Source organism: Hyperoodon ampullatus (genome assembly GCF_949752795.1).
Source record: "Hyperoodon ampullatus genome assembly, chromosome: 18".
Taxonomy (NCBI): Eukaryota; Metazoa; Chordata; class Mammalia; order Artiodactyla; family Ziphiidae; genus Hyperoodon; species Hyperoodon ampullatus.
The window spans coordinates 36,217,768-36,245,248 of record NC_136931.1 but is presented as its reverse complement, the minus strand read 5'-3'; the positions used below and the strand labels follow the sequence as shown (position 1 = coordinate 36,245,248).

At 41.3% G+C, this 27,481-nt stretch overlaps 1 protein-coding gene across 2 annotated transcripts; it reads right to left on the bottom strand.

The window, feature by feature from the left end:
• Positions 1-579: 579 nt before the first annotated feature.
• SIAH1 (siah E3 ubiquitin protein ligase 1) lies at positions 580-25,820 on the bottom strand (the record flags this gene model as incomplete). Of its 2 annotated transcripts, none has more annotated exons than XM_079723900.1 (2): positions 580-1,640; positions 25,710-25,820. In XM_079723900.1, one exon carries the CDS (start codon positions 1,636-1,638, stop codon positions 790-792), a length of 849 nt encoding a protein of 282 aa, XP_079580026.1. In that variant the 3' UTR covers positions 580-789. The 2 variants fall into 2 exon arrangements, with proteins under 2 accessions (XP_079580026.1, XP_079580025.1); XM_079723899.1 differs by lacking the exon at positions 25,710-25,820 and adding an exon at positions 4,213-4,303.
• Positions 25,821-27,481: the final 1,661 nt, after the last annotated feature.

Here is a 27,481-nt window from a genome sequence, read left to right as displayed (position 1 = left end):
CCGATGTTACCTTTCCTTTCTGAAACTCATATCTTCACAAAATAGTTGAATTTAAAATATTTCTAGTGAACTGATTAATGGGGGAAAAAGAAAATATGTATTGAACACATGTATAAATTTTACCATAAACAATTATGCATATCAAAAAGACACTAACTTTAAAAAGGTACAAAAAAAAGTGAGGAAAAACCTGAATTACAGAAAAGAAAGTCAAATTTATTTAATGAAAAACTAGAATTAATAAAAATTAGCAAATACACACAAAAAAATATACACACACAGCAGCACTATGTATTGACTCACATAGGGGAAAAGCAGTGGTCCAAGACCACTCAACATGGCTTGTCAGTTAAAGGAAAAAAAACCCAAACACACACACACACACACACACACACACACACACACACACACTCACGCACGCACACGCACACAAAAAAACAAAACAAAAAAACAAGAACCCAATATTTTTTAACAGTACACTCAATCTACAACAAACACAAATTCAGAATTATTTTACAATGCTTCCTTTCTTAATACAAAAGATGCCCATCTTGGGTGTATATATATATATATTTTTTCAGTGGTTTACTGTTGACTTATTTTTAAATATATTAGTGTTACTACATGCAACTGTTTCCTGTATTTAACAGCCTTTCCTTTCATTTACCTTCATGTGTCTAGCTTCCACCTACCAAAAGCTTCTGGTTGGTAGGCAGACAGGTGCCTTATTCTCTGTGAAATTGAATGCAACGGTTTTAAACACTGGCCAGAAAATGTTTGATTGCCATTTCAACACATGGAAATAGTTACATTGATGCCTAAATTGCCATTTTCTGCAAAAAGCTGTGCAATGCTGGTGTCAAAGACTAGGCAGTCACTATTCATAATGGCTGTTGCAATTCCCTCATGAATAGATCGAGGAGTGGCTTCCCAAGTCAATCGCCGCCTATGACCATTTAGCTCAAGTCGATAAGCAAAATTTTCAGCTTGCTTGCGTGTTCCTATCAGCTGTACGATTGCAAAGAACTGCTGGTGACCATCGTATTTTTCCTGTTTCTCCAAGACTAACATGAAGTGAAAGCCAAAACAGGACTGCATCATCACCCAGTCAACAGCACCAGGAAGATTAATGTCTGTAGCAAGGAAAACTATATCCTCTCCCTGTAGGGTTGTAATAGACTTATGCTGATGCATCAGATGCGGCATTACAGCATCCAAAGAGCCTTGCCATTTACAGGAAGCACCAGGGCACGGACAGGAATAAGGCCTAAACTCACAGAGCTCTTCGTGGTCTGCTTTTTCTGTGTGTGGCAGAGTTATTTCACATCCAGAAGAGGCATATTTACAAGGGAAAAGTACTGAATTGGCCACCTTCTCCATAGCCAAGTTGCGAATGGATCCCAACGGGCCCCGGCAAGTTGGACAACATGTGAGCTTTGGGCGACAGTTGCTACAAACAAGATGGCCACTCTGACACTGAAGAATGGGTGGTAACACATAGTCAAAGCAGACCGGACACTCAAAAAGACTCGCCAAGTCATTGTTGGATGCAGTTGTGCCAGTCAGGGCAGGTACCCTCTGGGATGGTGTACACTTTGAGGTTCCAGTAGGTAATGCTGTTGCAGTCTGACGGCTCATTTCTGTAATAAAAAACATAAATAAAAATAAAAGGAGGCAGGAGAAAAATAATTACAACTATAACTTGTTTTATATAAATAATGTTTACATGCCAGAAATACTTAAGTTTCGTGCAAAATTTACTGTAAGCAAAAAGGAAAATAGAGTTTAAAACAACATAAATTACACGAAATATGTGCATTGTACACTGGATAAAATCTCTTTTCAAAATGTTCCAGAGCACATTTAGAATTCCTTTTCTCTAAAAAATGTTAAAAAAAATCATCCTTGGATGGACTGTATGGAATAAATGCTAAAATAGAAACTGGACCATAAACAACTAAGGAACACTGTACAAGTAGTTTAAGTTCAACGCAATCAGTTTTGACTGGAATTCCTCCTCCCTCTCTGTGTTCACCTGCCTTACTCATTCTATTTCTTCCTCATTCTTAAGTCAGCTGTTGATAGCTCCAGTGAGTTATACGTGATCCAAAGGACCACCAGGGCACTTTGATTAACTCCTCCTAATGGTGAACAGTTATCTGCTCTAGAGGTGTGTTTGGGAAAGGGAAGGGGTTACAAGGGGAAGGGTCTACTGCCATTCCATCATCCGTCTCCATGGAATGTTAACACCAGTTAGGTATTAACCTTGTTTCCTACTGATCTGTGCCCCCTTCAAAAGTGAGGCAGTATGGAGGAGAAATGGAGGGCCATCCTCAAATAAAAGATTTGAGTCTGGTATTCAAAGAAAGTAAACCATTCTACTCTACTTCCATTCTACAATATAAATCAGGCATAATTTGCAAAGCAGAAGGAGAGTCAGGAAAAGATAAATAAAGAATAAAGATAAAAAGCACCAGAGAGACTCACACAACATTGGGGGTGAGGGATAGAGCCAACAGGTAAAGAACTCCTTGTACCCTAGAGTTCACCAGTGTTGTGGAAGCATTCATCAGTACAGTGATAAACATTATTTAAGAAATAAATGCCATCTGGAAGAAATGATCAACAATATTAACTAACTTGTTAAGCTAAATGAAAGATAAAGCAAGCCACCTTTTCCCAGGAATCTACCTTTGCTAGAATATAGTGGGCCACTTTCTTGGGGGTGACAAAAAAATCAGTCCACTGATGTCCTAAGAGTATACTCCCAATAACCGTAAGCCATATTTCTACAAAATTAAAATTTAACTCCTCAAATTTAATGTTTTCTTAATTATAATTGTTATTGTTGGAAAGAATTTAACTTTGACAAAATAATGCTGTTATCAATGTGACCACATAAATGCAATTTGGCTTCTATTACTCACAGACTGCTCAAGGATAGACACCTTAAATGGGGACTGAGAGTGAAAGAAAAACAAAAAAAAACCCAAAACAGATCAATTCCACTGTCACTAAAGGTATATTCTAAAGTACAAGGGGAAACAAAAGTACCACAGAATTCTATTATAATGTGGCTCATCACATGGATTTAGGACAACAGGAATCAACTCTCATCACTGAAGTCTTCTATAACCCCGGTATTTCAGCCCAACAAAAGCACTATAAAGGAACTCTGCTGTAATCCAGTTTCCCCTGAGGAGATTCTTTGTGCATATGATGATCCATGCATTTTGTTTTAGGTCACTAGTAAAACAATGGGCTTATTAGCATTGCCAAAATATCCTGTATGTGTGCTGTATGTTTATTTCATGGTCCATTTTATGTTGCTCATTTAAGAGAGCAACATAGGGCTTCCCTGGTGGCGCAGTGGTTGAGACTCCGCCTGCCGATGCAGGGGACACGGGTTCGTGCCCCGGTCCAGGAAGATCCCACGTGCCGCAGAGCGGCTGGACCCGTGAGCCATGGCCGCCGAGCCTGCGCGTCTGGAGCCTGTGCTCCGCGGCGGGAGAAGCCACAACAGTGAGAGGCCCGCGTACCGCAAAAAAAACAAAAACAAAAACAAAGCAACATAATAACTGGGAAGTGGTTCCTTGGGCACAAAATAATCTAAGCCACCAATGCCTTTCAAATCACTAAACCAAAACAGCTAGTCACACACCGAGAGGCAGTAAACTCAGTTTGTATTCAACATAATGTAACTATTAAGCAAGAAAAGTATTACTGTTTTAATTTCTTGACCGAGCAAAATAGTTATACATTTCTCATCAACAGTTCAGGCTCTTGTTACAATGTACATTATTATTTTTCCAACATTGTAGAAAGCACAACTTAAATTCCTATTCAAAGTGTGAAAACAAGCAAAATGTGGCTTCTATTTCTTGTGAATGGAATTATTTCAGGATAGCAGCTACTAAAGCCTCCCAAAGCTCGGAAGGTGGAACCCAGCTCCATCTTCAAACAGAGAAAGAGCCCCAACCCACACACATCCCTGCAGTAGGAACCAAGGACTCAAGTGTCTGGACAACTCTGCAGGAGTCATGACATAACCTCAAGTTTGATTTAAATTGAGAAAAGTACACAGCTGATCAAAGGAAACATCACTGCCAGCTCAATTATGGTGCAGCCATTCCCTGACCCATTTAGATTCCACTGGCTCACAAAACTTTCCCATTTCACAGTTTAAGCAACCCAGTCTCTCAATGGCAGTACCTTTTCTCTTCTTTGTCCCAGATGCTGGTAAACAAGTGAGCAAGACGCCCCTCCAGGAGTACAGAAAAGGTAAGGGAGGCTTCCTCGTCATGAGAAGCCAGGCAGCTCATAGCCTTTCCCCCAGAAGTAAAGACGACTTGCAACAGAGGGCCGTCCTGAACACCTTTTGTTCCTAAACATGTCCCGGGTCAAGTTTTCAAGAAGGGAAGGCACGTGCCCTGTTCCATACACTGCATTCAATACTCCTCAGAAGCACTGGCTACAGAGGCAGAGAACTGAAGCCCCCATCCTGTCTCAAGAGGAGCCGACCACACCTCCCCATGAGCTCAAATTCGCCTGCGTCTCCAAAAATGGGAGCCATTGCCGAGCTGTCCTCTGCTGGGCCCTAAATCTTCGTCTGTCTGTCTCAGAAGTCTATCTTCCCCAAATTCATCGGCTAGGCTCCAGCCAGCTCGGTGAAGGACAGGACTGTAGGGTGCGTGGAGGCGACCGGACGAAGAGTTGCGCTCTCGGTGCCAGCTCGAGCTACTACTGCAGGGTCCGGCCCGCAGCTGGGAGAGCCCGCTCCACGCAGAGCGTCAGAAGGCAGACGGCCGCAGGAACGCAGTGCTCAGGGCGGCGGCTGCCTCTGAGGGCGAAGGGCGGGGCGGCGCAAGGGGGGGCGGGGATAAAGGCTCCACCCCACTCAGCCTAGGGCGGTTCTAAAGCAGGCAGCGCTCGACTCCCACCAGCCACCCAGCGGGCTAAACCCGAGATCCCCGCGAACCTGGCGACACTGCGCGCGACACTGCGCACGCCACAGCATTTCCACCAGCTTACAAGTAGGTCGAAACACTCCGCTTCTGTAGGCCCAAACAGTCAGATATCGGCAATTTCGGCTGGTTTCAACCCAAGATCTGCACAGAATATATGGGAAATTCGTGGCCAGACAAGCACTCTTCTCTGTACTACACTCTCCCGGTTAACCGTGAGAACTCTAGGTTTTTATACAGTAAAAACATTCTCCCTACTTCCTTCAATAACTATTTATCGGGCGTCACCTACCTTATTTCCTCAACTGTAACTCACTTCCCCATTTTTACCGCACCTTGTTTTAAACTCCCCCTTCTCCCTTCGAGAAGACTTCGCAGTGAGAGTAGTAAACACACATAACCATATTAAACTCCTGCTTCAACCTTCAAATTGAGATTTTATTCTCTTCCCACTCTAGGAAAGCCGTCTTAAACGGCCTTATTAAACAGAGTAGCTTGTTTTGTTTTTAAACAAGCATTACCCTTGCCCCAATAAAGTCCAGGGCCTCAGATTTGCATTGCGTCAGCTCAGGCATTCAGAGGTTTAACCTGTCATTACATCATGCTTAGGGCAGCATTTAAAGGCAGCAAGAGCTGGTAGTGGGGAGTGAACCCTATGCTGCAAATTGCAGATTGCCCATTTTCAGCATAACATTTTAACTCGAATCACTTACCCACCCTATATAGTGTGTTCAGTCACCTTAACCTCATTTTGATATTAGGAAATCATTAGGAATAGAAATATAATTGAAAATAGTCTGTTCACTGACAAATATAAATTACTATTACCTAGGTTTTTATTTTCTAATACATATTCATTCTATTCAACAGTTAAGTCTCAGGTTTCTAGAGCAGGAGACTTCAAATGTTTTAGGCAGGAAAAACTCTTTCCAAACAGAATTAAGAGAGTCTAAATGTGTAAAACAAATAAAAAGGATGACAGATTTCTCAAGCCAAAGAAAAATTTTTTCCCAAACTTCCAAAGGACCTATACAGATCCTTACAACACTATCTGAAAACCATTAATCTACGGACAAACCTCGCAATAAGTGAATCAGGACAGTAAAAATGTGAGTGTGCTGGAGCCATCTACACTTGGATTCAAACCCAGTCTTCACCACCCGCTCAGCTGTAAAACTGGGACAATATTTCCAGCCTTGCATGGCTTTTGTCTGGATTAAGGGAGATGGGTAAGTTATATATATCATAGGTGGTACATATTCCAAAATATGTAAGTACTCACACAATTCCAAAAGTTAACTTGTTTTGCCTGAGATCATCAATTAGTTAGAGACATATAACTTGTGGGTTCCAGATATATACTCTAAAAGATGCCTTTAGCTTGTAAGGTTATCAAAAATGTATACCGAAGATCAACTGCCATTTAACTGATTTTTAGCACAATATAGAATTTCTCCACTAGGTAAAACATTTATTTAAACTGGTTTTACGAGGGAAAATTTCACAAAAACTACATTACACTAAGACAAGCCCACAGAATCCAAAGTTAGCAAAAATCCAAAATTTACCAAGAGTGCACTATTACCTACCCTTTCTAAAATAAAGCCTGCATTTCAAGCCCCATTTGGTATAAAGTTTAAACAGATTTTAATTTAGATAAAAACATTTTAGAATCAGCCTTTAATGTTGCCTTAGTAATTTCAGAGCATTTAACCATTGCTTTGCCACATTCACAAACTTATGATAGAAGTAAATAGTCAAACTTTTATTCTCAATTTCATGGGGGAAACTTTGTTTCCTATTATAAATTATAAATGACTGATGAAGAATTTCTCTGATTAAAATGAATACACAACAATGTTGTGCTTTTCATTTTCTTGCAGTTTACTAAAGTTACTGCAGCCTGCAAATAATGGACCCCCTCAAAGATGTCCACATCCATGGGCTTCCCTGGTGGCGCAGTGGTTGAGAGTCCGCCTGCCGATGCAGGGGACGCGGGTTCGTGCCCCGGTCTGGGAGGATCCCACATGCCGCGGAGCGGCTGGGCCCGTGAGCCGTGGCCGCTGAGCCTGTGCTCCGGAGCCTGTGCTCCGCAAGGGGAGAGGCCACAACAGTGAGAGGCCCGCCTACCGCAAAAAAAAAAAAAAAAAAAGATGTCCACATCCTATATGGTTTGTCTACCTCAGACGAAATTAAAACTAAGGCAAGTCTCCTTAAAAATTCAACAGCTTAAAATGCCAAAAGTTAAAAATCAAACTTTGTTATAAAACCCTAATGCCAAGAAAAAAAATTAAGCAATCTATTTTTAGTTTCCAGAACTGCACCAAAGTAATGGGAATTTAAAAAAATTATACAAAGTATTTTCCTAAAAGCTCTATTTTCCTGAAGATAATTCAGAAGACGTTGTAGCCACAGAATCAGAGTTACGTGTCCAGTAAGAGAGGTGATCTGAAGTGGGGAAAGCCCAGGACAAAAGACCTGATAGAAGACCTGTAAAACCAGAAGTCTGAACGAAGGTGATGACAGTAAACGGAGAGGAACATGCAAACCATAACTTGAATGTGTAAAGCAAAGTACATTTGCTTTTTAATGCCTAACACTGTATTTTGAGGCTTCTACACCTGGTTAAAAAAAAAAAAAAAAAAAAACATATACTTAACCAGAACCCATTAGGCACTATGCTAGATACCAAACTGTAATAATGGATGAAATGCAAAGTAGAAGTGAGATCCCTGTGACACATCTAAGAGATGGAACTCTCCTACTCTGCTGGTGGGAAGGCAAAATAGTGTCACCATATCCTGTCACTGCAGAAAGTCCTATTGGAAAGCATGATTCTACATCCTAATTTTATTTTACTAGCTATTATCATTATTTTTATTTCACATTGAATCTACATTAACATCAAGAATGAAAGTATTAACATCTCCCAAAACGAGGCAGGTCATTTAATGTGCTAATAGTGAAACCTTCCCTTTCCCACCTGCCAGGATAAAGACTGTACTAAACTTCAAAACTTTTGTCAAAACAATCATTTAAACCTAACTGCAACCATTCTGATTTCATTTCTCACAACTATATCGTAAGACAAATACCCATCTTTTTCTTCCCCTTGAATCCTTAATTATGATTCATTTTTTGGTATGGCCATAGTACCTCAAAAAAGTTTTCAGAAAGGGCATGTAAGCAATTAAGTCTCAGTCTTAACAATCTGAAGCTCTTGCACAAGCTTAGAATTCTAGTTCACACCCTTTACCCCTAGAACTACATAAATTCTGCTGTCTTCTGACATGTAACTATGTAGATGAAAAATCTAATGTCATTTTTATTCTTATTCATTTGCAGGTAACCTTTTCTACCCTGACAGGTGGCTTCTAAGACTCTTATCTTTGGAAGAAATTTTCATCAAAACATCTAGATATATGCCATCAGCACTTGCCAAACACCAGGTGAGTATTTTCAATCCCAAGCCTTAAGTCTTTTACCTTTGTGGACCTTTCTTCTAATTGTTCTTCGACTCTTACCATTATTACTCAGTTCTTTTCTTCACATAATTCTGATACTGACTCTCCTGGATCTATCTTCAGGTCACTTACATATTTTTTTCTCATAATTCCAATCTTTGTTTTGCACTGCATTCCAAGAGAACTCATTAAATTCTAATTCATAAATTTGATTTTGCTAAAGTTACCTATCTCTTGACATGCTAGAGCATTTAATTATGTAGACACCCTCAATTTCCAACAAGGGAACAGAGAGTTTGATGGCAGGAACGGCTACTTCCCCTTCCTTTCCCTGAAGTTGGAATGGCCACATAAATTCACACTGCATTGCTCTTTTACTTCCTTAACCCCTCTATTAAACTTTTCATGTCCCTCATTGGAGCTTCATTGTTGGTTGGTTTCATTCTTACTGCTATAACCTAAATGGTTCCAGGGTCAGCAAGTTAAATACTGAGGCAGAGGAGGGACTTTCCTCCATTCTCACTAAAACAGCTGCCCCAAATATTTATTAATAAGCATACTTATGTACCAGGTATTGTCCTCAGTGAGCTTCCAGGTTAAGCATTTACCCCCTGCATTATAGACAGGAAAATAGATTTCAAAGTAAAGTAAATATTTCAGATCACAGAACTACTTTAAGAAAAAAAAAAAAAAGGAAGTTGGAGCTATCTGATCGAGGAGGACTTAGAAGGGGTGACAAATGGCATCCTAGGCAAACAGACATTATGAAAAATTTTAGACTTGGAAAAGATCTTAGCCAACTCTCTCATTTTCAGAAGAGAAAAATGATACAGAAGTTAACTTGCTAGATGTCATATAAAGTAGGTCAATGTTCTAATCTGGGCAATATGTTATAATTTCCTAGATCCTTTCAAAGCAGATATGCTTTGGATATTTTCTAATTCAACTTGAAACATTAACCTTTTCTGAATTTAAGTTTAATAAGATTCAACTGTCTTGCTTTCCCTCCCAACACAAGAGAGATCCCAATGTAGCCAGGAGAAATTAAAAAAAAAAAAAGATGGGAGATAAAACCTGAAAACCTGAACAAATAAGAGTTACCTTAAGTCAGCTCCTTAGAGGGGCCTTTCCTGATCACTTTATTTCTAAAGGCCAGATCACCCTTCTTACTATCTTCTTATTATCTCTTGCCATATGAAATTCTCTTACTAAATAACTTACTTATTGTCTATCTTCTGCCCGTCTCTCTCTCCACAATACCAGCTTTTCACTGATAACAGCAATTCTCAAACTTTTTTGGTACCAGGAACCCTTTACACCAATAACTGGCAAACTACAGCTACAGACCACTTGCCTGTTTTTGTAAGTAGTTTTATTGAAACACAGTTAAGCCCATTCATTTACATATTATCTGTGACTGCTTTCAAGGGTGGGGTTGAAAAGTTGACCCTATGACTCCTAAAGCTAAACCTATCTGGCCATTTAAGAAAAAAATTTGTCTTTACTGCTTTAAAGTTTTAAAAAATTGTTGAGGACCCCAAAAGAGCATTTTGTCAATGTGGTTTATATGTATTAATATTTACAATATTAGAAATTCAAGCCAAGAACTTTAAAAATATTTATGTTAAAATTACCATCACATTTTTTACATAACAAGTAAAAATCTATTACATGTTAAATGTTTATGAAAAATAACTATCTTCCATAATAGGGGGAAGAGTGTTTATGTTTTACATTTTTTGCAAATCTTTTTAATATCTGATGCAATAAAAAATACTGTTGGATATTTAATATCTGCTTCTGCAATTAATCTGTGAAGATACCACATGTCATGTAGCCTCTGGGAACCTCACTTTACTCTCATGTCTCATTATTGTGAAAAAAAGTTTTGACCCTCAAAGGGCCTTGAGAACTCCCAGGATCCCTGAACCACTAACTTTTGGTTCAAGAGCTCTGTACTACAATATAAACTTCATCAGCATAGACCTTGTTTATTTTGCTCATGCTTCTATCTCCAGCACCTAGGACAGTACCCAGCCCAGACCAGGTACTCAAATATTTCTGGAAGGAATGAATAAATCAAGTACAACAGTATGAAAGATTCCAAATAAAAGAAATAGCATGTGTACAACCAGAACTCACTCATCCCTGATGACCCCTAAGGTAGAATATATCTGTTACTTGATATAACATTAAAGAGAGTGAATTCACAACTAAGATTTAAAATTCACTTTAAATAACACTATTTTACAACACACTATGCTTATCTTTGACAAAGGAGCAAAAGGCAACACAATGAAGAGAAGAGAGTCTTCAACAATTGGTGCTGCAACAGCTGAGTATCCACATGCAAAAAAAAAGGAATCTAGACACAAATCTTACACCTTTCACAAAAATTAACTCAAATGGATCACAGATCTAAACGTAAAACACAAAACTATAAAACTCCTAGAAGATGACAACACAGGAGAAGATCTAGATGACCTTGGGTTTGGCAATGACTTTTCAGAAACACCAAAGGCATGAGCCAGGAAAGAATCAATTGATAAGCTGGACTTGATTAAAAGTAAAAATGTCTGCTCTGCAACAGTCAGGAGAATGTGAAGACAAACCACTGATTGGGAGAAAATGTTTGCAAAAGACATATCTGATAAAGGACTATATTATCCAAAATACAGCACAGAACTCTTAAAACTCAACAAGAAAGCGAACATGCCAATTAAAAAACGGGCAAAAGACCTTAACAGACACCTCACCTCATCAGATATACAGATGGCAAAGGAGCATATAAAAAGGTGCTCCACATCATTTGTCATCAGTGGAATGCAAATTAAAATAAAAATAAGGTACCATCTCACACCTTTTAGAATGGCAAAATCCAGAACACTGACAGCAGCAAATGCTTGTGGACATGTGGAGCAACGGGAACTCTCATTCATTGCTGGTGGAAATGCAAAATGGTATGGCCACTTGGAAGGGAGTTTGGCAGTTTATTAAAAACTAAACGTATTCTTACCATAAGATCCAGCAATCATGCTCCCCGGTATTTACCCAAAGGAGCTGGAAACTTATGTCCACACAAAAACCTGCACACAGATGTTTATAGCAGCTTTATTCATAATTCCCAAGACGTGGCAGCAACTAAGATGTCTTCCTATAGTGAAGAGGTAAACTGTGATACATTCATACAATGGAATATAATTCAGAAATTTTAAAAAATGAGCTATCAAGCCACAAAAACATATGAAGGAAACTTAAATACATACTGCTAAGTGAAAGAAGCCAGTCTGAAAAGGCTACATACTGTATGATTCCAACTATATGACATCATGCTGGAAAAGGCAAAGCTATGGAGGCAGTAAAAAGATCAGTATTTGCCAGAGACTGGGCAGGGAGGGGATGAACAGGTGGACCACAAAGGATTTTTAGGGCAGTGAAACTATCCTGTATGCTGCAGTTGTGAGTACATATCATTATACATTTGTCAGAACTCATATAATATACAGCACTAAGAGAGAACCATTAATGTAAACCATGGACTTTGGGTGATAATGATGGGGCAGGGTGAATACAAGAAATCTCTGTATCTTCGGTTCACTTCTGCTGTGAATCTAAAACTGCTCTAAAAAATAAAGTCTGTTTTAAAAAACAATAACAACACTATGTGGTGAAGTAAATCATTTTATCACCATAAACACAGTCTAAAAAATTGAATATATTTTCATACCAATTCTCTAAGTTTTCAAAACATTTGTTTGTGACATCACAGTTCCATAAACCCATTCATTCCTAGGTAGTAGTTTCATTTTTTAGTAATGCACCACTGGTAACCTACCTTAAGAATATACCTATGCATATACCTATATTAATTACTTTGATATTGGGCAAAACTACAATATCCTGGGTCTCAAGTTGCTCATTTGTAAAACAATAAAACTAACAACAAGATTTTTGGACTTCAACTGAGATCACGTATGTGGGAACATTTGGTATATTATTAACAACACACTCAGTGATGTTTACAGAGCCATACTAGGAACCCTGCAAGGAATCACTAAATCAAAAAGACCCCGATTATACGGGATTTTACCGAAAACCGTTGTTTCAACGTACTGTGTTCATTTTCATAACCTCAACTTGGGACTGTCGGAAACATGATAAAGATAACAGAGTTTGCTATGAAAGAAGCTTCAAACTGAGCATCTACCAACCTGTAAGGCTTCATGTCAGCAGCTTCATATACAGTCTTTATTAAAGACTCATAAAGAAGGGTGTATCTCCATTTTGCAGATGAGGAAATTGAAGATCAGAAAAATTAAGAAGTAATAAGAACAGAGCCAGACTGCTTCATTCCTGAATCTTATTTTCTTTCAAAAAACTCTAAAAAAAAGTATGTATAATCTTCTCACTCTGGCACAGAATATTCAACTTAGCATACAACTAATCTTCAATGTTTATAAAAATTGACCAAAAAAAAAAGTTCCTTAAATTCGTTAAATTAAAACTGTAGTCATAGCAAGTAGTTGCTTTTTGAAGTTTTTTGTATCAAAGTGGTATAATGTAACAGTCATTAAACCATTAGACATTAAATCAAAGCAAAGAATCGAGAAGAGAGGTAAGAGTAGAGAAATAAAAGAAGCAGGGGACTTCCCCAGCGGTCCAGTGGTTAAGACTCCACGCTTCCACTGCACGGGGTGCGGGTTCAATCCCTGGTTGGGGAACTAAGATCCCACATGCCACATGGCGTGGCCAAAAAAAAAAAAAAGTAAAAGAAGCAGGAAGAGGGTCAAAAATAGGCTCTCAACTTTTTTATGTCCTACCACATATCACTAAATAGAATTTTTGGGAATTCACTTGAAATTACTGAAACCATGTCAGTCATGATTACAACACAGTCACTACTGCGATATAACCAAAGCTCACAGTGTCTAGATAAAAGCAGCCAAATACTATTCACTTAGTTACATGTCCAAGTTTGAATACAACTGTTCACTACCCTGATTATGTTTTATATTCTCTTAGGATGTAAAATTGTCACACATTCCAGTAGATCTTTGCTCTTTTGTTCCATCTTGATGTTAAGCTACGCTTTTTAAATCTTCCTCATAAAATATCTTGTACCCAGTTCTGCACTGTAACATTCATCTTCCCATTCTTCCTGACAAATAATGGTAAGTAAATACACACATACATACAGAGAACAAAAATTTAAAGCATACCTAAATTGGTAGTAACCTATGAAGCGTTGGTGATACTAAGCTAAACAGAAAAGAACACATTGCTTGAGACGAAGAAATTAAAGAAATGAGGTAAAAAGTCACACCAGAGTCTTAATATCAATACACTGATATTGATAGCTCTTTACTACTATTGCAGAAAAATAATGGAATTTATAGGGGGAAACGCCATATTAAAAAATTCATGGAACCTTATTCAAACGAAATTATATTCCTTTGAAAAAGTTATAATCTGTGTCTTCATAAGCATCACATCTGAAGTTCTAACCAAATCATTTTAGTTATTTCAAATAAGGATATAACACACGAATTAACTTAAGACTCTAATTTTCCTCAAACTAAGATTCTGTTCTCGGGGTGGGTGCCACATTTCTCTACAAAAATTTTTGTTTGGGCTTCCCTGGTGGCGCAGTGGTTGAGAGTTCGCCTGCCGATGCAGGGGACATGGGTTCGTGCCCCGGTCCGGGAAGATCCCACATGCCGCGGAGCAGCTAGACCCGTGAGCCATGGCCGCTGAGCCTGCGCGTCCGGAGCCTGTGCTCCGCAACGGGAGAGGCCATGGCAGTGAGGGGCCAGCGTACCGCAAAAAAAAAAAAAAAAAAAATTTTTGTTTTATTTTCCTGTGTTTAATAATCTAAAAAACAGCACTAGCACATTCTGAATCATCTGAATCCACCTGTTAGCCATGTAAATGAATGTTCCTATTTACATTTATGGTCACACTAGCTCCAAGTTGGTACTACAGTACTCTAATTATGGGAGGCTAAAAAGAAATACAGAGGGGGACCTAATATATAAATGATGCATTTGTGTGAAGTGAAGCCCAAATGACATCATGGTTTTCACTGAAGCACTTACACATTGGTAAGAAAATGCATCATGTGGTGACCACAACATATGGGATAATTTTGGTGTGCTTAACTCAAAAAGAACTTACAGCATAATAGTCAATTCCATAACTCACGTTGTTTCAAGACTTCAATTTAGCAGGCAGTATTCAATACTTTCATAAATTAGTATAATTTGAATTTTACTGGTTTTGTAGTTTTGTTTGTATTTAATTTGTAAGTTTTGAGCTGTCACCAACATCTGACAGAGTTGATCTGATCACTGGCTCCTGCCTGGTATTGATTCCTGCTCTTCTCCCCAAAGTCTTGAATTTGGGAGTTGTCCATGGCCCACTTTTCTTCACTTTGGTGATCTCATTCACTCTTGTATTTTTAAAATTCCACTGATACTGCCACGGACTTGAACATTTTTATATCCAGCCCAGATTAAAAAACAAAAACCCTCCAGATGTGTCTTACACCCCAGATGTGTACACCCTCCTAGACATTCCTACAGGAGGGTGGCCAAAACTGAACTCCTTACCTTCTCCCAGACTACTCAACCAATAGCCTTCCCCTCACTTGATGGAAACTCCAGGCTTCCAGATACTCAGTCCAAAAGCCTTCAAGCCTTCATGTCACCCTTGATTCTTCTCTACACATCTTGTATCTAAAACCACCAGGAAATCTTACTGTACCTCCTTGAAAAATATATCCAGAATCCAACCACTCCTCACTACCTCTACTACTATTATATAGTCTAAGCCTCATTATCTCTCAACTGGATTACTGCAATATCCTTCTAACCAGTCTCCCTGCTTCCATCCTTGTTTCCCACCCCACCCGCCAATTCCAAGCACAGCAATCAAAAAAATCCATGAAATCTCCCATGTGCAGGTAATAGATAAATCCTACAGCAGTCTATAAGGCCCTACACAATATGATGATGTGTCCCATTACTCTTTTGACTTTATCTCCTACCTCTTTCTCCCTCACTCACTGTACTAGCCTCCTTGTTCCATAAGGCTAGGTTGCTCCTTTGGGCCTCTGCCTTAAAATACTTTTCTCCTGGATACCCACATGACTAACCCTTTCACCTTCTTCTAATCTTTGCTTGCATATTACCTTCTCAATGAGGCCTACCCTGTTCCCTCTATTTAAAACAGTGCCCAGCACTGTGCCCACTGACCCCTCCTCCTAATCCTCGCCCATTCTACCTCTCTTCCTCTTCCCTTCCCCTCCTCCATTTCTAATCTGTTGTTGTCAATAAAATGTATGACCTTCTATCAGGCTATACAATTTACTTATTTATTATGTTTGTTGTTGTAGCCCCACTCACCACCTGGAAAATGGGAATCTGTCTGGTTCAATGATGTGTCCCAAACATTTAAAACGGTGCCTGACACACAGTACAGGTTCAATAAATATTTGTTAGATGAATAAATAAGTTAGAAGGCAAAAGAACTTTGGACTTTTGAGCAGTAATATCCAAAGCTAGATGCAACAGAGCAATACTTTTTAAAATCCACAAAGAAAATGATTAATTAACATTCTAGAAATTCTGTGCCCAACCAAATCATCCTAAAAGTGTTGAGAGCAGAAAAACGATGCAAGGTTTCAAAACATTACTTACATCCCCTAGATCCTGGAGAGGAGGAGGGGCGGGGAGTTTTTCTTTAAAAAATAAGCCTAGTGAAATATTTGATTTTTAATTATTGTTCATGTAAAACTCTTTAGACTAAAAGAAAAAGAAATTCAAAAACTTGATATGAGAACTGTCACACACTGCATGCATTACTTAAAAAATTATAAATTTGTTTTCAAAGATTTGGTTCCAAGTATTACATAAGATGTGCAGAAACAGACTTTCCTACACTGTTGGAAATGTCCACTGTGAAGACTTCTAATAAGATTTGGCAGTTTGTTTCAAAATATAAAGTTTGAATACTCTTTGACCCAGTAGTTTCTCTTCCAAGAGTCTATCCAATGATTTACACATTGGCAAAGCTGTATACATATGGATGCCTACAGCAGTCCTGTTTGTAAGAGCAAATAAACTGAAAACAGCCCTAGCTTAAGAAAGTGATTAAATTATGGTCCATACAACAGAACACGATGCTGCCTTTTTTTCTTTTAAAAAAGATAGACTCATATCTACTAACATATAAGAATCAAACTGTTTAAACAGGTGGAGGAAAAAAACAAGCCCACAGGATATATTACAATCCCATTTATGTTAAAAGAGAAAAAAAGAATTAAGTAAATATGGACATTGACATAGCTGTCTATTTTTATATATGCACTCACGTGTGTACATACCATGTAATGGGACAGAAAAGAAACCAGAAGGGCATCCAAATTGCAGAATGTGGTTTAAAGACTTAAGAATTGCAGAATGTGGTTTAAGGACTTAAGGTAAGGGTTTAGAGAAGGGGAAAAGGAGGTCAAGTTTAGAACCAGAAATCACAGAGAACAGAGATGGGGCCACTTAACTACAAGTACACAAAATATCAAGAACAGAAGGATACAGACCATAAGCACAAACTTCATTATTTGGAATTATGCAGTTCAAACATGTATAGTTACTGACAAGTGGTAATCATTAATGGGAAAATATCTACAAGGATTTAAGTCAGATCAAAGAAACGGACTTTAAAATGCCTATGGCTGTCTCAAAAAAATGTGGAACACACATAGACTAGAAACTACACCAAAATATCTACAATGGTTACTTTTCAATTATCACATTATGAACGATCATGAGGAAGGTGGGGGCTGCATTTCTGTATGCATTTCTCAAATGTTCCATAAAACAATTACTTTGGTGATTAATAATTAAATTTTAGTGCATATTTTGTGTCCCCACACTTTCCTGCTAACAAATTGCTAGTGACTTCACACACAAATTTAAACACTGAGAGATCAAGAGTTGATTTTGCCTACTGCATTCTTTTTTTCTTAGTTTTTTTCTTAAAATGCATCAAATAGATAAATACTTACCTATAGGGAAAAAATTATTTAAAAAACAGCTTATTCACATTTTTTAAAACCCACATATTTCAAATATGTATATATTTTAGTTTATACTTATAAAAAAGACCTAAATTTAGCATTTTAAAAGTTAATGCTAAGACAAAATTTATCTGCTCACCTCTCCAAGCAAAATCAAAAGAACACTGTCTACAGAAATTAACTCAGAACTATCTGTATTAACAAGATATCCGAAGCTGTCCCTAACAAAACTAAATCAGGGACCCTGACAAAACAAAAACAAAAACAAACAAAAAAACCACAACCCAACTTTAGCTGAGTTCAAAGGAGCTAAAAGGTAAAACACAAAGGGGGGAAAAAGGCAAGTTTTTAACAATTAGATTACTTCATTTAAACCAAAAATTGAAGTAAAAAATGTAGTGTACAGTACACTTAATTTCACTGTATCAACCATTACTACCTAAGCCTGTCAACATGACAATAACTATAACAAGTACAGTATAATACTTCCTATAAAATTCAAGACTGGCATTAAATTTTTCTAATTTTCTAAGACACTATTTCTCACTGGCAATATCTGCTTTATAAATATAAATTAGTTCTCCAAAGATTTTTCCTCCACTTCTCTTTCTAGTTCCATGTGCTCCCAACCCCCTACTATTCAAAATAAACAAAAACAAAAGCCACAAGTAAGTTCAACATGACTGGGCAACCTCAAACCTAATAAAAGGTCTTTGCCAATATCATTTTGGACACTGTGGCTCAAACCTAGAGAATAAATTGACCCCCAAATGGACTGTATTATCTGGTGATGTATCATTCAGCCTAGAGTTCCTGAAGATTTACACACACACACACACACACCCAAAAATCAAAATAAAAGTAACAGGACACATGGGAGCTGGTCATGATAGTGTGTGAAAATGCATCAAGCTGTATCCTTAATATTTGAGCACTTTTCTATATGTAGTTATCCTACACTTCATCAAAAAGGTTTACATTGGGTGGGGGGGGAAGTAACACTATTGCTCTAGGTATTCTAGAATCTCCTGAGAACAATAAGTATCAGGAGTCATAGCTGGTAACACATCACAGAATCTCTTCTCTCCTCCCCTCTGCTCAGTTTCTCAATATCTCTCTCTCTCTACTATGTCTTTAACCATGCCATAGTACAGTAATCACTAACTATAAATACTCAACCGATGGCTTCACCCATACTTCGTTTAGAAAATACAACAGAAGCCATCAAATGCTGACTTACCACTTCCTTTCCTCCCCTTAGAATGGAAGAAGTGACCCAGGCCCTTGGGTAGTGTCCTGTCACCTTCTCAGACTTCATACTCCTTCTATTATCCCTTTCTCACATCAATCTCTCCCTCTTTTTCTACTGGACCATCTCCTAACACCCGAACATGCTCTACTATCTCCCATCTGGCTTCTGTGATATTCCTTCTACCTAACTGGATCATTCTGGATGTCTCATAGATATCTTAAATCCAACATATCAGAACTTTGAGTTTATTTGCTATCCTTCCATTTTCTGAGTTTTTATTGCTATCTGTACCACCACCACCACCCCCGCCCCCTCTAGTTTTTCCATTCTTGGTAAATAGCACCATGATCCACACAATTGCTCATGCCAGAAACAACCTAATTCCTTCCTTCCCTCACCTCTCATATCTAATCCATCAGCAAGCCCTGTTAATTCTGTCCCCAAAATACATCTCAAATCCATCCATTTCTCTTCATCTTCACAGCCACAACCTTAATCCAGGTTATAATCAACTACGGTACTTCCTGATCAAAGAAATGGCCTTCTAACCAATTATTCTCCAAACAGCTAAAGCAATCTTAAAAGTTAAAAGCAGATTATGTTACGACTTTAATTAAAACCTTTTGATGGCTTCTCAGTACACTTAAATTCACATTCCTTACTTTGACTCTGCAGGATCGGATCCTTGCCTATCTCTTCCCCTCATCCATTTGCTCCAGAAACACTCTCTTCTCTCAGTTCCTGGAACAGTCCATGTTCATTCCTGCCTCAGGGCCTTTACCTCTGCTGCTGCTCCTTCAACCTGAGATGTTCTCCCTTCTCTCCTTCAGAGGACTAGCTCCTTATCCTTTTAAGGTAGCTTGAGTATCACCACTTCTCACAGCAAGTCTCCCTCCCACCATTACTCTTTACTCCTTTATAATACATATCACAATTTGTAATTCTTTTCTCCCTTACTAGAATGTAAGTGGTAATAGAGAAATTAAATAACTAATTTTTAAATTATTTAAGCACTTTCTCTGTGTTAAGTAATGTGCTTTTAAATGCAAGTGTCCCTGCTTTTAGGCAGTGTCCCTGCTCTCATTGAGCTTAAAGTCATAAACACACTAGTAAGTGATAGAGGCAAGAGACACATCCAGATCTGGCTCTTAACCACTCAGCTACACTGCTACTCTAGCTTTAGGACACAGAGCAAGGAGCAGCAATATGCTTCATAGCTGTTCACATGCTAGTGGAAACTAAGGCTTGGAGAGGTTAAGTCATGTGCCCAAAGTAGCACAGACATTTGAGAGATTAAGTACAATCATGAGCAAAGGCACAGAGGTGTTTAAGTGTGGTGAATGTTCAAGAAACAAAAAGAATCCAGTTGAACCAGATATGGCAAAGAAGAAATGCTGGAGGATAAGGCTAGAAGAGCATAACTGAACACTGTGAAGGTATCAGTCATTCAATAAATATTTACTGAGCACCAACTACACGCCAGCAACAGTGCTAAACTCTAGACCAACAAGGGTGATCAAGGCAAAGTCCTCATAGAGACTGCAGTCTGTATCTGGGGAAGCAAAGTAGTAGAGAAAAATTATAGTTCAGGGGGATATCGTTGTAGTAGGGCCAAGCAGAAAGTGTTATGGGAACACAGAAATATGACATCCAATTCAAGGTGGGGGATCCAGGAAGAGTGCCTCAGCTAAGTGATGTCTAGGCTGAGATTACAGAGCTTAGCTGGAAGACAAAATATGGTGCACACAAGCACCTGCAAGTACACAGTTGAAAATGACAGGAAAGTAACAAAAGCCAGCTCCAGAAGGGTCTGTGTACTTACTATCTCTATGTCAAGGAACTTGGGACTTTAAACTGAAGGCCTTAAGTCACCTATGTTAGAAAGCTCCCTTAAATGGCAGTGGGAAAAACTGAAGGGAGGAGGCAGAGACCAAAAGCAGACAGACACTTAGAAAGTAAAAGAGAAGGACTGAATGTACATGTGAAAATGAGTGAGAGACAGAAGCAACACCAGGTTTGAGATAACCAGACAGTAGAAAAATCAGGGCTCTGTATGACTCACTGGATACAGAGGATGACAGCCTTGGATGGTTGGAAACAAAGGCTTTAGTTTTAGACACATAAATCTGAAGTACCTTGGTATGTGAAAGTGGAAAATGATGTGCAGGGAAAGACACAGTCAAAAGAATGAGAAGACAGACCACAGACTGGGAGAAAATGTCTGCAAAAGACAATTCTGATAAAGGACTATTATCCAAAATGCAGCACAGAACTCTTAAAACTCAACAAGAAAGCGAACATGCCAATTAAAAAACGAGCAAAAGACCTTAACAGACACCTCGCCTCATCAGATACACAGATGGCAAAAGAGCATATGAAAAGGTGCTCCACATCATTTGTCATCAGGGAAACACAAATTAAAACAAAAATAATCTATCACCACACACCTTTTAGAATGGCAAAATCCAGAACACTGACAACACCAAACGCTGGTGGGCATGTGGAGCAACGGGAACTCTCATTCATTGTTGGTGGGAATGCAAAATGGTACAGCCACTTGAAAGGCAGTTTGGCAGTTTGCTACAAAATTAAATATATTCTTTCCATAAGATCCAGCAATCATACTCCTCGGTATTTACCCAAAGCAGCTGAAAACTTCTGAAAACTTCTGTCCACACAAAAACCTGCACACAGATGTTTATAACAGCTTTATTCATAACTGCCAAAACGTGGCAGCAACTAAGATGTCCTCTGGTAGATGAGTAGATAAACAAACTGGTACACGCCCAACAACGGAATAATACTCAGCGCTAAAAAGAAATGAGCTATCAAGCTATGAAAAGACATGGAGGACGGGCTTCCCTGGTGGCGCAGTGGTTGAGAGTCCGCCTGCCGATGCAGGGGATATGGGTTCGTGCCCCGATCTGGGAAGATCCCGCATGCCGTGGAGCGGCTGGGCCCGTGAGCCATGGCCGCTGAGCCTGCGCGTCCGGAGCCTGTGCTCCGCAACGGGAGAGCCACAGCGCTGAGAGGCCCGCGTACCGCAAAAAAAAAAAAAAAAAAAAAAAAAAAAAGGCATGGAGGAAACTTAAATGCATATGACTAGCTGAAAGCAGCCAGTGTGAAAAGGGTACATACTGTATGATTCCAATTACATAACACTCTGGAAAGGACAAAACTATGGAGACAGTGAAAAGATTAGTGCTTGCCAGAAGTTAGGAAAGAGGAAGGGATGAACAGGTAGACCACAGAGGATTTTTAGGGCAGTGAAAACTCTTCTGTGTGATACTATAATGGTGGGTACATATCATACATTTGTTAAAATTCATAATACACAACACCAAGAGTGAACCATAATGTAAACCATAACCTATGGGTGAGAATGTGTCAGTGTAGGTACATCAATTTGTAACACATGTATCACTCTGATGGAAGATGTTGATAATGGAGGAGGTTATGCAGGAGTGGGGCAGAGTACATGGGAAATCTCTGAACCTCCTGTTCAATTTTGCTGTGAATCTAAAACTCCTCTAAAAAATAGTCATTAAAAAAAAAAATGACCTGCGAGCAAGAGAATACATGGGTCTAAGTTTCACAGCAAAGAAATCTGAGTGTCATAAGAATACAGAAGTAGTAGGTCAGGAAACAAGTCTGTACTGAGTGTTAGGCACTGAGAACACAGGAATAAAAAACCACAATCCCTGCCCTTTTGCAGCAGAACCTCTAGTAACTGCAGCCATGGAAAACCAGATGATTCAAAATGCATTAGAAAAATCTCTATTTAAAAGAAACCACTGGACTTCCCTGGTGGCGCAGTGGTTAAGACTCTGCATGCTAATGCAGTGGACAAAGGTTCAAGCCCTGGTCCACGAAGATCCCACATGCTGCGGATCAACTAAGCCCGTGGGTCACAACTACTGAGCCTGTGCTCTAGAGCCCGAGAGCCACAACTACTGAGCCCGCATGCCACAACTATGAAGCCCACGCACCTAGAGCCCGTGCTCCGCAACAAGCCCCCATTCGCCGCAACTAGAGAAAGCCCGCGCACAGCAATGAAGACCCAAAGCAGCCATAAATAAATAAAAGACTTGACCTTTAAAAAATAAATTAAAAAATAAAAGAAACTGGGGCTTCCCTGGTGGCACAGTGGTTGAGAGGCCGCCTGCCGATGCAGGGGACACGGGTTCGTGCCCCGGTCCGGGAAGATCCCACATGCCGCGGAGCAGCTGGGCCCGTGAGCCATGGCCGCTGAGCCTGTGCTCCGCAACGGGAGAGGCCATGACAGTGAGAGCCCCGCGTACCGCAAAAAAAAAAAATTAAAATAAAATAAAATAAACTATTAAGGATGCCCTTTAGAGAGGAAAAATTTATACCCAGTTGCTGAGTTTTTTTGGGGGTGGGGGGGAAGGAAGGGTAGGAAGTCTGCGATTTTCCCATATTGATTTTGTTTGTAATGAGGTCTAGACCAAAAATAACCAAAATTTAAACATTTTTATAAGGTGTGTATGGACATTCCGTAATTATAACTGAAACTGTGTAACAGATCTCTTAAGAAAAACCTTCAACCTCTAGAAATCAAGTAAATCAACTGCTTTAAAATACAATTTTAAGTGGTTGCTTTGCAAAGTTATTAAACTTACTTTGTTACCGTCCTTATGTAAGACCTGTTTTCAAAACACTGTATAAGCTGAAAATAAAATCCTGTTCTTCATATTATGTCATTGTTGCCATAGCTAGATATTTCCTTTGTAACTCCAATTAATTGTAGCCTAATATTCTTTTTAAAGATACTAAAGAATACTGCTCTACAACAATTTTGTAAGAATTTCCCAAAGCTTAGAGGGAGAACACATTACACTGAATTGAATTAAATTTCTGAATTTGTAGTTTGTGTAATACTTATCCTGAAAAGTTCCATATCTATCAATTATACTTCAGCTTAAAATATTATTAAATGTTACTAAATTACGCTGGAACGGTGTCAAGAGGGGTCAGGTAAAGCAATTCTATAATATATCTAAAGAAAATATTTTGGCAAAGCCAACTTTAGGGTTGCAACTAATTATTCCACATCACAAAAATCTGTACCTTTAATTTCCAGAAGAAAAAATTACATAATTCATATACTCCTCTTTAGGTCAAAATCTACTTGTCACGAAGTTCTCCTAACAGCTAACCAACATCCTCTCCTCCCCAATTTGAGCCAATATCTGCCTGATAAAATTACCAGACCATTACATTTATCACCATACTACACTCTGCTCTTCAGTAATGTCCAAAATAGATGGTGACACCACAGACATCTAACACTCAAAGAGACTCACTGTTTCACTCTTCCAAGTTAGTTAAGTCCTCAAAAGCAAACTGACCCATGAATTTCATTTTTTAAATTCCAGACCACACAAGACCTACCCAAATGTCTTACTATAGAAATTTCCCAATGCCATCATCTCCAAATGCCTGGACATTTACCACCTAAACCTCTTGTTTTCATTTTTAAGAAGTAACAAAATGCACTAAAAGAAAAACCCAAGCACTAATGGTTTATAATGTAATTTCACATATTCTGGCCTATGCAGTTCCAACACGCCAAGATAATCTCACAAATTTAGTGATTAAACAACAGCCTTAGCAGTAAACATTTATTGAGCACTTAACCATGGGGCTGCCACTGCTCTAAGCCCTAAGCCCTTCCGCCTACTATCATCTCATCAATTCTCCCAACAGTCCTACCAGGTAGGTACTGTCATTACCCCTATTTTGCAGATAAGGAAAATGAGGCACAGAGGTTAAGCATCTTGCCCAAGGTCACAAACCGGTGGGGCAGGGCTGGAACCAAAGCAGGCAGTCTGACTTCAGAGTCGTGCTCCCAACGTTCAACTGATGCAAAGAGTTAAAAATTTACCCTTGACAGCCCCTTATCAAGAAATGGTAAATGTTCAACTGCTAGAAACCTTCTGTCCGATCACTGTCCTATATCCGTGCTCATGGCTTCTACGACTTTGACAAATCAGCCACACCATCTGATTTTCCAAACACACAAACTAGACTTCTCTAGATGTCAGAGCAAACAAATTCTGAATCTTTCCAGGCACAGGAAAAGAAAAACCTACGCAACGCTGTGGCCCAGATTATCCACATTCCTAAATTATAAATCTGGGAGAGTCGAGAAAGGCCCCCAAACTACCCGACAAATGAAACCTAGGAAAAGCAAGGTTTACAATAAAAAGCTGGAGCTTCCCTGGCAAGCCGTTCACGCGATCTCCTCTCTAACGACCTAAACAAGGGAGGAGGCTGCATTCTTCCCACCGCACAATGAAGGCTCAGGCCGGAGCGGGAGGAAGAACGCAGCACAACTGGGGACGGCCGCTCCCGGGGTCGGGGGCAGGCAGGGGAGACCAAGGACGGCCGACTCGCCCGGTCCTGCCCCCGGGCCAGTGCGGGGAGGGGCCGGAGGGAAGGGCTGGCCACTGCCCGCACTCAGCTGACCTCCGCCATGTTGGCCGCACACCCCGGGACCCTTCACAACAAAGACCGGCACCCGGGCGCAGGGCGCGCCGGGCGCCTCCCCCGGCCGGGCCCGCCTCCCGGGCGCTCGGGGGCCGGGCCGGGAGGCGAGGAGGCCCTTCCCCGCCCTCGCCCGGCCGCTCGGGGCAGACCCCCGGCGTGGGCCTGCGGGGCCCGGGGCGCCGGGGGCGGGGGCGAGCCGGCTCGCGGCTCGGGGAAGGGCCGGGCAGGGGAGGGGCGGGGGGCGGCGCTCGGCCCGGCGGCCGGGCAGCCGGGCTCCGGCCGAGACAAAGGCGTCCGGCGCCGGGGGCTGCCCGCGCCCCCGCCCGGGCGGTGCGACCCGGCCCGGCCGCCCTTCCCGGCCGCCGCCATTACCGGGCCTGGGAGTTCTAGTCCCGCAGAGCCCCTCGCGGCCAGCTCCTCCCTCCAGGCCGGGCCCCACTTACCTGTGGGCGGAGAGCGCGCCTCGGACCCCGGTCCTGGCTCAAACGCGCTCCGTCGCCGCCGCCAACCCCGGCCACCACGGGCAGCGCCACCGCCTCTTCCCCGTGCCGACACCGACGGGACACCCTGGGCCGCCGCCGCCGCTCGAGAGCGCGCCCCGCAACGGCCGCCCCGGTTCCCCCCTGGCCGCCGCCGCCGTTTCGCGCGTCCTCGAGCCCGCCGCGCGCTCCCGCTAAATACCACACACTGCGGCGGCCGCCATGAGGAGGCGCGGCCCCGCGCGCCGGCGGCCCGGAGAGGGCGGGGCTTCCCGCGGGCGCGCAGGCGCAGAGGCTCTCGCGCGGCGGCTGAGACTTTTGCAAGCCTTGCGGTGCGGGGTTCCGAGGGTGGCGGTTAGACCCCGGGCTCCTCGGCTACCGTTGCTGTGACTGAACGCCTCGCGACCCACAAACGCTGGCATATCGCGCTCTTGCCTGCAACCGTCCTCTCCCGGGGAGGAGCGGGCGCTCGCCTGCCGCGTCAGGGACCCCCGCTGAGCGAACCCCGCGGGGCTTTGTTCCGCGGCCCAAGGGGTCGTCCCGCGCCGCGGCCCCGCTATCTACCACCCCTCCTGTTTTGTTTGCTGGTTTCACACAATGCCTCCTGTGGCCCTTCCCAACTCCACTCTTTCCCAAAGGAAGAAGAAACCGGCTGCCTTGGCCACCGACGTGGGACCCCACGCCTAAAGGGGAAGAGGTCCAAGACCCTTCCTTAGGTTTGAGCTGCTCTTCAGCAAAACCGGAACGAGTTACAAAAGCTTATTTTAGTTGAAGAGTGGGTAGTGGCACGCCCTTCACCGTGTCCTCCTCTGGAAACTAAATGAGATTCTGGGTCTTTTTTTTTTTTTTTTTTTTTTTTTTGCGGTAAGCGGGCCTCTCACTGTTGTGGCCTCTCCCGTTGCGGAGCACAGGCTCCGGATGCGCAGGCTCAGCGGCCATGGCTCACGGGCCCAGCCGCTCCGCGGCATATGGGATCCTCCCAGACCGGGGCACGAACCCGTATCCCCTGCATCAGCAGGCGGACTCTCAACCACTGCGCCACCAGGGAGGCCCCGAGATTCTGGGTCTTTACATAAAAAATAAAAGGAAAATGTCATTCACGGTTCTTGACGGGTACAAGATATATATCAGAGCAAACGCCAGTGTCAGACCTTTACAAACTCTGGATTTCCATGTAAGAGCCTCCATAAAGGTAGCATTCTGTGTGAAAACAAAAAGGTACTTTTTATATGAGATTTTAGAAACCACCAGGGAATAGTCTCCCATTACGTCCACTTTCCCTACCAGAACAAAATCAAAAAGATTTTCCATCTAAAAAAGATGGGAGGGGGCTTCCCTTGTAGTGCAGTGGTTGAGAGTCTGCCTGCCAATGCAGGGAACATGGATTCGAGCCCTGGTCCAGGGGGATCCCACATGCTGCGGAACAACTAAGCCCATGCGCCAGAACTACTGAGCCTGCGCACTAGAGCCCGGGAGCCACAACTACTGAAGCCCGCGTGTCTAGAGCCCGTGATCTGCAACAAGACAAGCCACTTCAATGAGAAGCCCGCGCACCGCAACGAAGAGTAGCCCCTGCTCGCCGCAACTAGAGAAAGTCCGCGCACAGCAACGAAGAACCAACACAGCCAAAAGTAAATAAATAAATAAAAATTAAAATATATATATATATATATGGGAGGGCTTCCCTGGTGGCGCAGTGGTTAAGAATCCGCCCAGGGGACACAGGTTCGAGCCCT